Source organism: Lissotriton vulgaris, chromosome 9, assembly GCF_964263255.1.
Source record: "Lissotriton vulgaris chromosome 9, aLisVul1.2, whole genome shotgun sequence".
In the NCBI taxonomy this organism is placed as follows: domain Eukaryota; kingdom Metazoa; phylum Chordata; class Amphibia; order Caudata; family Salamandridae; genus Lissotriton; species Lissotriton vulgaris.
The window spans coordinates 472,410,826-472,423,765 of record NC_141697.1 but is presented as its reverse complement, the minus strand read 5'-3'; the positions used below and the strand labels follow the sequence as shown (position 1 = coordinate 472,423,765).

The 12,940-nt window shown below is 40.5% G+C and overlaps 1 protein-coding gene across 2 annotated transcripts in view; it reads left to right on the top strand.

Moving 5' to 3' along the window:
• BRF1 (BRF1 general transcription factor IIIB subunit) overlaps positions 1-12,940 on the top strand; it is a 1,205,829-nt gene that overhangs the window by 318,127 nt on the left and 874,762 nt on the right. For both annotated transcript variants that reach the window (XM_086937923.1, XM_086937924.1), the window contains exon 3: positions 4,166-4,339. In XM_086937923.1, the coding sequence (XP_086794049.1) occupies positions 4,166-4,339 (174 nt within the window). The remainder of the gene's footprint in view (positions 1-4,165; positions 4,340-12,940) is intronic.

Below are 12,940 nucleotides of genomic sequence, written 5' to 3'. Positions count from 1 at the left end.
GGTAAATCGGTATCCTATTGACCTAAAACCTCTAATTCCTTTAAAACATACACAAAACCAAATAATGATCCAAAGCGCCTTATTCATACTTTTCATATTTCTCATTTTAGTTCCACCTCCTTAAATAAGCTTCTCAGACTTTAGGAGAGAGTGTCTAAAATCGCCTTGTTTGATTATCTGCGCGTAAAGTACTTTTAATTACAAGTACTCGCTCTCCGACTTGCATCTTGAGTTTGATGCGCGACTGTGCTCAATTTCCTTTTGAACACAGGCACTTATGCGGTGCTTGCCCCTTTCAAAGATGGCCACTCTAAGACTCCTCTGAAGCCTTTTAAGGCAAAAAGTCCCACTCGGCTTATGCGAATCTGTGTGAGAAACTGTTTAACTGCCGCTTTGGCAAACTGTTTAACTGCCGCTTTGGCTCCTCTACTGACAAGTTATTTTCTACCCTTTCCCTATTTTAAACAGTATTTAAGCACTTAAAAGGCACAGTTCGATGTTCTCAACATTTACTAGCTTATCTCTACTCAGCCTTTCATTTTGTCCAACATAGGATCGTTATTTTGATCTCCCCAATAACTGTACATCACAAAAAAACAGTTTTATCTACAAACATACTACTAGCCTAAGTAAATAATTACCGTACTTAAATAAATTATTATTCCCTTTCTTAAAAAAGCTTCTCAAACCCTGAATTTGTTTAAAAATGTAAATGCATTTTAAATCCATAAATTGGGTTTGCAATCCTACTCCGAGCAACTGGAATTATGCGGCAGGAGAGGGCCAAATTATGCAGCATGGTTTAGTCAATTATGCAGCAAGAAAATGCAAATTATGTAGCATAATGTGGCACATTTTGTAATAGTATTAATTAATTATTTTAAACTTGGAAACACGGACTGAGCATTGGTTGCACATCAATAGTGGCATTTTGATACCCAAATATAGCAATACACAACAAAAAGGTGACCGGTCCACCAGCTTTGTGAAGGGAATTTTACTGCATGGCAACACGTGTTGCTGCATTTGTTTTGACTTTTGAAACATTGGAGCTAGTAACAAAATTTTTTTTAAATCTACAGATTATGTGGCAGCTGATGGATTGTGTCAAATGCGGCAAATTTATATTCATGCGAAAATCGCTGACCCATCTCTAATTCCAGTGGCCCTGATCATACCCAGTCACACACTTTACACCTAATTACATTCTAAAAATACCTCTAATACCATTTATATTAAGCATAACATTCATAGAAGTATAGCTAAACACATATACTTACCTGCTCAGAAGCAGTACACTAAAGAGTAAGAAGATGGCTGGTAGGGAGCACTTATTGGACTGCAGAGTTTTTAATTTATTTTGTTTGCTTGTTAAAGTTCTATTTGGAGTTTTGTAAAGGTTTGCTGCTTGGTAGTGGCAATAAAAGGTTTATGAATAATGCTAGCCTCCCGTCTTGCCATAAAATCTGGTTCACTCATTTAGCCAGAAGTCTGTATCCTGTGACACAGCTTTTAATCTGGATCACAGAAAGGTACAAGGCATCTGTGAAGCAAATGGAACTGAAACAAAACATTTCCATCTTAGAGAAGATGCATTAGAATACAGATTCTCGTGCGAGTTTTCTGACTTTTTTTATTTATTTATTTGAAACGTTTTTTATAGCGCTGGCTAGACCTGGAGGTATCAGAGCGCTTTACATGAGACCGGATATTGTTTCAGTACATTGTTACATAGTTACATCAGTTACCAGTATATGCCTAGGAGAAAAATGTGAACTTACACAATATTATAAGATATTAGCGCGTAGCATATCCGGGACAACCGTCAGATGTGGAATGGAAGGTAGTGGGCGAAAGGTAAACCAGAGAGAGGAAAACAGTCAGGTAGATCTGAAGGGGGAAAGTACTCCAAGGGGAACAAAGCAGTCAAGGCAGTCGAGGATCGAGACAGATAAAGCCGGGAAGAACCGTGAAATACAATCTCCGATGTCCGGCTGGGTAGGTGACAGCGAAGGAGTTGACCCAGAGCCAGGATCCGCTATAGCTGCATAAGGCAGCTTCACCGGACACCGTTTCATAGAAGGCCATTCAGGCGCCATTATAGGGTCAGGTCTTGAATATAGCCTATAATACCAATGAGGTTCCCAGAGCGAATGCTGAAGATTTATGTCAGATTTCCTACAAGTGGACCAACCATGTTTTATCCGGAAAAGTTATATCGTTCTTAGCTCGGTGCTGCAGCATTCCCTCAATTCTATAGCAGTTTTCTGCAGATATTAAAGCTTACTTGCTGTTGGTAATGTAGGGATAGTAGTAGCAGCAGCATTTAACAATTGTTTCAAATTCTTCTGCGTTTTAGCTTTATTACATGAACCATGTTTTCTATATTTAATCTTGAATGTGGATGAATTACATTATGTATTTAAGGTTTGCTAATTTGATGCTCTATTGGTATATTTTATGTATTCTACTTTGCACCTCCTTTTTAAAAATTCAGTGCACATTCTAACAAATTGAGTCCAATTTAACAGAGCTGTAGTTGAATACCACAAGCTGCAGAACTCATCTCAAATTCTTTACAGTCCTAATCCAAACCAGACAAGATTATCCTTTCCAATGGACAACATGCTTCCTTTATGTTGAGAATTGTCAGCCTTTGTGTAATTGCAAGCTCAGAAGTGGAATTCCCCAGATAGTTGCTGATGATGCTACAGGCCTAAGATTGCACTGGACCTTAGAAGTTAGTAAGGGGCTACTTGCTGTGGACCTCATGCCCAGGCTTCACTCAGGCAAAGTTCAATTAACTCTTTCTAATTCTTCAGCTATTGAAGCAGAGCACATCTGTCCTCTCTGTCTCCTCCAGACTTGTACTTAGTATTGCCAGGTACTGGTATTGTGGTGTCGAGAACACATGGTAGGATGGTGTTGAAGCATACCACGGAACCAGTCTTTTTCCCAAAATGATCTAACCGCACTCTTGTGGGACTTAAGTTCTGGTAAAACTTGCAGACAGTGGTCTGTCCAGACCAGGAGTCTAGTCCCCGAACTGTGTAACCATCCCTTATACCTCAAACACATTCAGATATCATGGGATCGAATGTGGCAGGAAACTTCTGTGGCTCATGAAGCCAGTGTCTTTAGCAAGCTCCCCCGTGGACATGTGGGTTTGTTGTGCGGGCTACTTCATGCCTTTTAATGTCTGGGCAAGACAAAAAAATTCCTGATCAGCTTCCAGTATTGGATTTCTATTGCCATAAGAATGCCAGATGTTTCTAAAAAGTAATCTCTGTTAATAAGTTGGGAGTTTCTATTGGTGTATAATTTAGCCCAAAACTAATAATTGGCCGTGAAGTATAATAAATAGCTCTTGTACTACATTGATTGTGAATTGAATAATCTGTTTCTGGATCAGAGCTACCTTAGCCCAGAATATGTATCGATTTAAAAATCGTATCCGTAGCTACCACAAAATAGAAGATCATACAAATGTATATTTAATTTAGTAGAGTGTAGCAGTGGTCCTTTACAGACTCACAACAGTAAGACAGTTATGTTGGACACATCACTATATTTCCTTTGTTTAATTAGTTGAAACCACATTTCTCATGCAGCATCGTTACTGACCATTATTAGTTACTGTTGAACATTTAAACATGTTTACCCTCTTCGCTGCGGTGGTTATTTCCGCCGTAGTGCTAGACATTCCAATCGCGGGCGTGGAAGCGACGGCTCCCGGCCGTCATGAGCACACGCCCACCGTGACTCATGACTGCCATGAGCCGTCAAGAGCATGGAAGAGGTTACAGTAGACCTCCAAACTAAGCAAACACTTAAAATCTGAAGACAAAGTTTTGAAAGATATATCTACAAAAGAGCTTCTTTTATAACAACAACCTAGTCATACATCCTTACGCTGATGTTCACGCAGCTGGGCTGTTTTAAACCTCCATTACTTACTCCATTAATTGCAAATTTAATGGTGCCAACTTACTAATGATTGCTTGATTTAAATAGCTGCGATGGTGAATTGTTACATATTGTTCACTGATTTTGTGCTGCAAGCTATGCACAAGACCAGATAAGTTTGTCATGAAGCATTCAACATATAAATGTTTTATTTCTGGTATAAGGACAGCAGTCTGAAAATATATTGTTTATATTTCAGGTAAACGACAGATTCACCACTTAGGAGTCCAGTTGCAGCTGAACCAACATTGCCTTGATACGGCTTTCAATTTTTTCAAGATGGCAGTGAGCAAGCACCTCACCCGTGGGAGAAAGATGAGCCATGTGATAGCCGCTTGTTTATACCTTGTTTGTCGAACAGAAGGAACTCCTCGTATCCTTTCATTCGATGCACTATACTTGGCACGCTTCTCAAGGCTGGTAAAACACACCAACAGTCAATACCGTTTTCAGGGATTCTGTGTAAACTGATGAAGGTTGTACATCTGCTCCAGATCCAGTAGATCTTGTAGTTTGAGTAAATGTGCTTGTTTACATTCACCACTTGCAACCATTTATAATGCTACTGTTCTGTTTACCAATCTACAGTAAGCTAAACAGCGTGTATATTTTATGGTGCTTAATCTTGGTAAATAGTCTCAGAAATGTAAGACAGTAAAAGTAGATTAATTGGATTGGTGGGGATTATTGTCATCCTGAATTCATCAAGTTTGCTCTTGTGTTATAAATGTAAATTGAAAGTCACAATACAGCGATAAGCTTAGAGGTTGCAGATTTGAAGTTCTGTTGCTCCCCACTCCAGTATTAAATGATGATTTGATGTTGAGCTGTGTCTTGCCGAAGGCAGACAAGAAACAGCCTTATAACGTGTGTGCCCCTGTCTCCAGGTGATGCAGATAACAGTTTGGAGATTTAAGTTATTTCATTTACATCCCAATCACACACACATGCAAAATGTCGCTCACTATATTCATGTATTTAAAAAAAAAAAAGAATAGATGTTCAGATATACTTCCCAGGTTTTTTAAAACCGATATCGATTGTTCGTCTCCCTCTATGAACTTGTTGATTCATTTATGTATTTTTAGTCATGAAAATTTGAACTGCCTTTTTAACATCCACATGAACAACTCTGTCATACAATGTTTTATTTTGGAATAATCTTCATATATATTTCGGTTGCCAAAAGGCGCTTGGAGTTTCTCAATAAAGAGGAAAAGGGAAACATGACCAATGTTGGTATCATTTGTAAGGTTAAATGCTACATTGTTATATCATTTGTTCAAAATAAGCCCATCATTCTCAATGTTGGCAAGTATAAAGATCAAGATTTACAATGGTATCAAAGTGATGACTCCATTCTGAGGTGGAATGGAGTAAATATAAATGTAATTGAAAAGCATTCCTGTTAAGGTTTATATAAAAAATATCGTTACTTGTGTGTGTACACATGTCAATAAATTACAAAGGTTGAGATAAAACCTCTATTTTATAGTTAAGTCAGAGTTTCCAATGAAAAAGCATTTTTTGTTTTTATAGTAGCTTGGGTAGCAGTCAGAGATTGAGCCCAAAACTTTCCCAAATGATAATTGATGCTATTTGATTGACAAGTGTCGTGCAGATCTGCAAAATGGCAATGAGGAGGTACCAAAAAGTAATTTTGCCCTATTTTTAAGTCTCATTGGAATATTAGCTCTCCAATATAGAAATAAAAGCTAAATGGAATTGGGTTGACAGTAGTTCTTAATTTAAGGAAATGCCTTTGTTTGGTGTGTTATAAATCCATTCAGCAGATTCAGAGCAAGTAGCATTTTAAACAAGCATTTATAATGCAATGGTTTCGCCTTTTGAAAAGTTTGAGCTATTGGCATTGTAAATGACAAAATTTGTATTTATGGGTTGGTTTTGAAAACAGATAAATAAATGGCATTGTCATTTACAATGCCAATAGTTTAATCTCAGTATGGTGAATGTATAATGAGACTGGACAGATCTTCACATCCTAATGACTTCTGCGATGGGTTTTGAGGTAGCAGGTGAATGGCGCTCATACAGGTAACCCGTGCTGAGGTGCAAAGGTGTGTGCACACTTGTGAAAATGTCTGTAGCAAATAAAATACAAGATCATGAAGTGTAAGTACAGAAACAAAGGTCCAGAAACCAAATACAGAGGAAAGTCACATAAGCTATATGTAGTTTCAAGTTCAAATTCGAGCTACTCTCTTGCAGTTTTAACATTTAGACATTGCGTGCGCGTGCGAAGTGGGGGTGACAGATCAACATAAAAATTACATCTCGAAATTTAAGAAATCAGAAAAAGAATCTGCATAAAACTCATGAGAGGTATAGTAATGTGTGCAGAAAGTCTGGCGCTGAGTTATCTAAGGGCCTGGGGGTGAGGCAAAGTTGGTCCAATGAGTCTTGAGGTATGTTTCACGGAATACATGTATAGTAAGAAAGACGGGATGTCCCAACCGAGTGCCGTGTGTGAGTAAGAAATTCTACCCGTAAGTGCCAAAGATAAATAAACGGCCTACCTTTTAGCGCTGGGAAGTCAGGGTTTATGGGATAAGTGGTAATGGAAAAACTGAGATTAGTACGGTGGTATGGCAAATGCCTCTATCAATCCGCAAACCCATGATCGGGTTACTCATTTCAAGACCGGTGATAATTCCAACCCGGTACGTGGGTTATGGTGGGCCGGTATGGCCGTCATGAATTTAGGCGTGGTGCATTAAAAGGGAAAAATGGGCGGGTTAGTCCATAGTAGACTGGAGCCTGTAAATACAAGGAGGTCCGGTATTGGTATGAGCGAGGCTTCGAGGAAGGAAATCTGGTAGGGAACGCCTCGTCAGTCTATAGGTGGGTAGAGAAATACCTGATGGTTCGGGTTCCAGGTCGTTGCTCGTCTCTGAGGAGTGTGTCGGAGAGCGAGTGTGTGGGCCGAAAGTGTGTTTAAAGCAAAAGCCATGTGGAATACTAGACCGCTGACTGCAGATTGGAGTGTGCCGCCGGAAGTGTAGTAACGAGAGCGGTTGGGTAACTATGTATGGACTATGACATACTGGGTGAAAGAAGTGAACAAAATGCGAATTAAATCCGGAACAGGTTATAAAAAACAGTAGATTGTTACAATTTAGAGCTTCAGCTAAAAGGAAACAAGCACTCACCTGGGGAACAACGGAGGCCCAGCACGAAGCGGGCATTTCGGCAACCCCGCCCACGGCCGCGGTAATGTGCGCTCGGAAAAACATGAAGCACACGGACAGGGGGTGGGGGGTGGGAACGGACAGCGGGAGGGGGGTCGGGAAGGCTTCCTCCGTTGGCGGTCGGCCGCGGAATGGCCAAAAAAACCTGGTCAACAAAAAAAAGTAAACCCCGCCCACGGCCGCGATGACGACATCGCAGAGGCGGAGAGGGAAAAAATCTCGGGAACGCCCACGAATCTGGTCCGGCCATGACGGACAGATCTCTGTTCCAATGGCTAGCCTCCATTTATGGAGCTAGCCAATGGAAGCAGAGGCGGGACTAAGCCCCACACTGTAGGGACATAAGATTTCTCCTGGGCGGAGCTAGGAGCTCCGTCCCCAGGCGAAACCTAAAAACGGTCTGAGAGTGTTAAAAAGAGACAGATTTATCATTCGTTGTAGAGCTCTGGGAACCCAGGTTTGTGGACTTATGGAGACCCAAATTTAAAAATCTGATTGAACGATGGAGCCATTTCTTTTGTTCATTTTGTGTACAGAAAACAAATGTGTCAGGTCTGTGGAACTGAAGCTCCCTGATTGGCTAGCCTTAACTTGAGAAAAGTTGAGGCTTCCATTACAGGACTTGGGGACTCAGTTCCTCAGTCCTGAAAAGTGGAAATGAAAGGGCCAATGGGCAGCATCTGGTTTGGGAGGGGGGTGGGTTGGAGGGGGGCGGGGTCAGTGAGCATGGATAAAGATTTTTTTTTTTTTTTACATGGATTTTAGCTAGGATCCGGAAGCATAGTTTGTGTACCGCAACGTGGCAACTGAAAATCTACTTTAGATTAGTGAATCCCTGCAAGGCCTCTTGAGGCCATGTTGCCACTTCTGGAGGGGTGGTAGATTTTGTACTGGGTCTGTGGACACTTGGAAAGTCTAACATGGCACGCGAAACCGTGTGGGTCTGTGAACCCCACTCTTGCCTCCCCTAAACGGCCTCCGCCCAAAAAAAAAATAATCAAAAAGAAAAGATGACAACAGCCTCTGCTTGACAGCCCAAATTTCATGTGCTACAAGGGATATCCATTCATGCCAGATTGTGCACAGGGCCAGGCCTTTGACTGTGAGCAAAAAACTAATAGTAGGCTAGCTAGCCTCCGTTTTGCCATCCAAACCCTATGTACAGTGTGGGTTGGTCATCCGTGGAGGGTTTGCCTCAGGGCCTAAGACCAGCCCTTCCGTCCAGCCCCATGCGCACATCCTTCAGCCTTGTGTAGCGGGTCTTTATCACTGGTGGCAGGCTGGAATTACAATATGGTCAGCCTTCACTGCGCACTGCCAGAGGACGTGCACAGCACGATAGGGTATAGTTTCATATAATTTGGAAGTAATTGACTGTAGTACCTTAACAAATATTTAAAAAACTTTGAAATTCATTTAAAAATCCACCATTTAATTACAGTTATGGTTACGAATTAAAACTGAAAGCACTAACATTCGAAAGTTATGGTTAGCTCTACTATCCATAACGTGGACAAAATGCCGTGCTTATGAGCACACAAAAATATAACCAACAAGTAACCTATCATAAAAGCACCACATCAATAGATAACGTACACATATAATTTTAACTCTATAGCCATTGTTTCCTCCTACGTAGTTAAAATGCGAATGTGTAAAATAATCTGATCCTTTGCCACTGTTTATATCATTTGTAATTGGCATCTGTCATTTGGGCAGAGAAGACATGACTGCTGGGTAGATTTGATCAGCTGCAACCACATTTGTTAAATTTCCATTAGGAAGTTATTCTTAGTTTACGGAGATGCCTCAAACTGTCCTTGATTCAGTTACAAAATATTCTAAACTGCCGTAACTATGCCACCTCTGATCTTGGAGGTAGGAGAGGTGAGTGTGTGCTTGGAGAAATCTAGTGGTATTATTGCATTACTAAAATGTTCACTAGCCCAGAGAGCCTTAAAAATTAAATTTATTTGTAATTTGAATTTTAACTTCGCTGCCAATCTTTTATATTCCTACTATGCTGCAGAAATAGAAGTATACAGAAATTCAAACATATAACGAATACTCTCCCTCTCAGCTCTTAAATGGGACTTCTAGTTCCCATTTTCTGGGCATTTCTTCTTTGCTTGAATCTGTTAACGCCGTATGGCCTGTTTAAAGTGTCGTCTTCACTTGTGCACGCAATCCTTAAACTGATCATGTTCAGAGATTTTTGAGTTGGAGTCATTTGCTTCTCTGATGATACGTGAGATTCATGTAACGTAGAAGCCATCAATTACTTTTTTACCCTCTGTTTACTTTCAAACTGCAAGTTATCTTTTACCCTCATGCTCCATACAATAGTGTGTTCAGGGACTTGTCATCTGAATGTCATCTATGTTTAGGTCTATACTACAGACACGTTTAGCTGTTTAGGAATCTATCAAGTACATTACTACTGGAATATTCTTAACACAGCTTTCGGGTCAGCTTCTTGCTCTTGTTTGCATGACATTATTGTCCATTTCACTTCCCTGTTTCTGATTTGGAGGCTTTCCTCCTTATTCTTATGTATGTCTCACCCAGAAGTATTTATTTCTCTCAGGCTTTTGATTGCATGATGTATCCTTCCACTCTTTGTCAGACCTGGCTTTGCAGTACATGTTAAGTACTTTTTCTCTTTCGCCCTTAACCCTCCTCTTCTACATCTCCCCTTTCCGTGGTACACCCAGCATCCTCTTGCCTCGCTAGCCCCATAGCAAATTTCTTCGCCACCCACTTTGCTGCCCACGATGACCATCTTAAAATGTTTTTCACCATTCCAAGATGGCCGTGTATGTGTGTGCACAACTTTAATTTACTTTTGATTTTATTTAAACAAATTCCATTCAGATCAGGCCGCCATGGATAAATGCACTTCCACAGCAGCCATATTTGAACAGGATTCGGTAATCTAAAACAACATGCTTTCAAATATGGTTGCAGTAGAGCCCCAAGCATCCATGGTGGGCGTCTTTGTACAGGTTTTTTTAATTTTAACAAACCACATTCAAAGAGGTCCACAATGAGCACACACTTATCCATGGTGGTCATATCTTATTGTGTAATATTGTAATAAACCTCATTCCAAGATAGCCACTGCTGATACTGCCTAGAATTGAAAACTTTTTTTTTAATAAGGCATTGACAGACACAAGGTTTCACGGTCTAGACCTATTGGCTCCAGTTTAAGAACAGCCTTGTTAAGTTGATAGAGTTCTGGATCCGTTCAAGAGATAGAGAAGGCAACCTTTAAAACGGTTCCATCAACACAAATTTGATATGTGAGTTTTAACTCCCTAGAAGAATAATCAGTTTCCTAGTGTTATGGCATTAAAAAATGCATCCGTGTTTTCTTTTTCCCTGATTTACAATGATAGCACCTAACCTGTTTTTGTTGCCTTAAGTTAGTGGTCCATTCTTACAGCCACCCATGTAGTCTTCTAAGAGATCTGTGAATAGTCAGAATTAATTAGTTGCTTTCCCTTTAAGACATCAACTTGCAGTCACTATTGTTGTGGACGAATCTAGGACTCTAGTTTAATATTCCCGATGTATGTCCTTATATAGTTATATCAAATCATATCCTTATATAGGCATAATAATCATACCCATATTAATACATAGCCAATGCAGTCCAAATACGGCAAGCCTACTTACACAGACTCCTAGAAAGAACAACGTGTTCTTAGAGAAACCAAACCTCCAGCAGCCCGGGACTTCCCCCTGCTTCTGTATTTGATTTGTCCTAGAACTCCTGAAGTCACTGCGAGTTCTTAGTGACTTCTTATGTCCAACCTTACGTCAAACTCGGCACCCTCCAGGTATAAATATACCAGCATCTGCTGTAGCAAAACACACGGTGGTTTGGAGCAGATCGACTATCTACTTGCCCGACGCCCTGCTGTAGCAAGTGCCGAAGGAAGCCGACCCTCCCGCTGACGCACTGAGAGAGACGCTGTCTTTTCTCTTGCTGAGAAATCCAGCTCCAGTGTTTCCCTGCAACCCTTGCGGGTTGCTGGGAGATCGAGTCCTGAGAGAGAGATACAAGACCACCTACATTCTATAACAAGGTACGAAACGGATTAGACCCGTAGAGAGTTCTTGGTTTAGATTCTTGGCAGAAACTATAACTTAAAAACTACTTCTCACTTCTTCCCATGTTCTAGGCTTAGGTTAGGTACGCGGGGGTAGGCGTAGCTTAGAAGCACCAGTTGAGTATGTTTAGTCATTATTTATCGTTGTATGTATTTTATCTATTTTAAATACCGTATGACTTAGAAACCATACCATGCTTTTACAGTATTATTTTATAATACTCTTTTTACTGTACGTTCTTTACTTTATGACAAGTATTGCAATTGTAGCAATTCACTTCTCTTGCATGAGAAAGAAGACTGCTCAATAAATACCCTCTTTTATTGAAAACGCCCGTCTCTCTATTTCTCTGCACTTCTGGTGAAACGAAGCATGCACGATTGACTGAGTGAAATAGCTATCTATTGTTTCCGCAACTCTGGAGATGTCCTCCTTATTCTTGGGGAGCAAAGTTGTCATGTTTATGCGGTTGTCAGAAACTAATCCCTTCTTGTGAATTCGAGAAAGTTTCTAGTGACCTCTGGGCTAGCTGGCATTCACAAATTAAGTCGAACATATTCAATAGAGACCTAGTCGACTTCAGTCCTACGTCTAAACTATTGTTTGTTATTCCAATGCGCAGAGCCTATTGGGACTATAGGAACTACACTACATGGCGCCCAACGTTTGGTAAGGCGATAATTTAACGCTAGATACTAAAGTAACTCAGTTGTGCTTTTCACACAGACCCCTTTTTCCGTAAAAACTCCAATAGACGTCTGGAGTGGGTGAAAGGTTAATATCCTCCAGAACTAAGTAGGATGAGAACCCTATGTATTCATTTTTGGTTTGTTCAACGTTGAAGGATACAGTGTTCCAAAATATTGTGCACCTAATCTTTGTTTCCGTGAAACTTGCCCTGCTAAACTTTCATTAATGTCAAATAACGGCAACAATAACTCAACCGGTGGAGCTGCAGTAGATGCGAACCAACCGGGTTTAAACGTTACAGAAGAAGAAGGAGATGATGATGCAATAATCATCCCGATAAATGTAAGAAGGAGTGTAACGTTCTAACTTATAAATAACGGAGTATCATCGAGAGGTGGTACAGTTATCTTTGTCATAGAGGCACATGAATATCGGCAGACAGAGGTATTCTATTCATGGATAACTCTTCCAGCAGCAAATGCTATAACATGGGAGTTCCACTACTACAAAACAGAGGAACCTCCAACGGGATATGTTCCTTTTGAGGACATTGAAATTCCACTAACTTACACCAGGAGCATCAGCTCTGGTTTAATGGCGCCCTAAAACATCACAATGAAATTACCAGGCTCGGTCCACTAGGTAGACCAGGAGCAACATGGCCAGTACTAGCTGGTTACACATCACATCCTGACATCGAAAGAATGGCAGACAGTGAACTATTGATTCAGTTGAAGCAATTAATTAAAATACATAGACAATTGGTCCAATATGTCATGCGGACTTTAACAGTTCAACCAGCAATAAAAATTCGACAGCACACCCCTCACCAGGGGAACACAAACAAAATTACACCACAGACTATACAATCAGTCATTGGCAAATTACCCGCAAAACGTGAACAAATTCCGTTCTCGTTAGCTCAAAAGATTACTCAAATAGAGGCAGTATTCCCT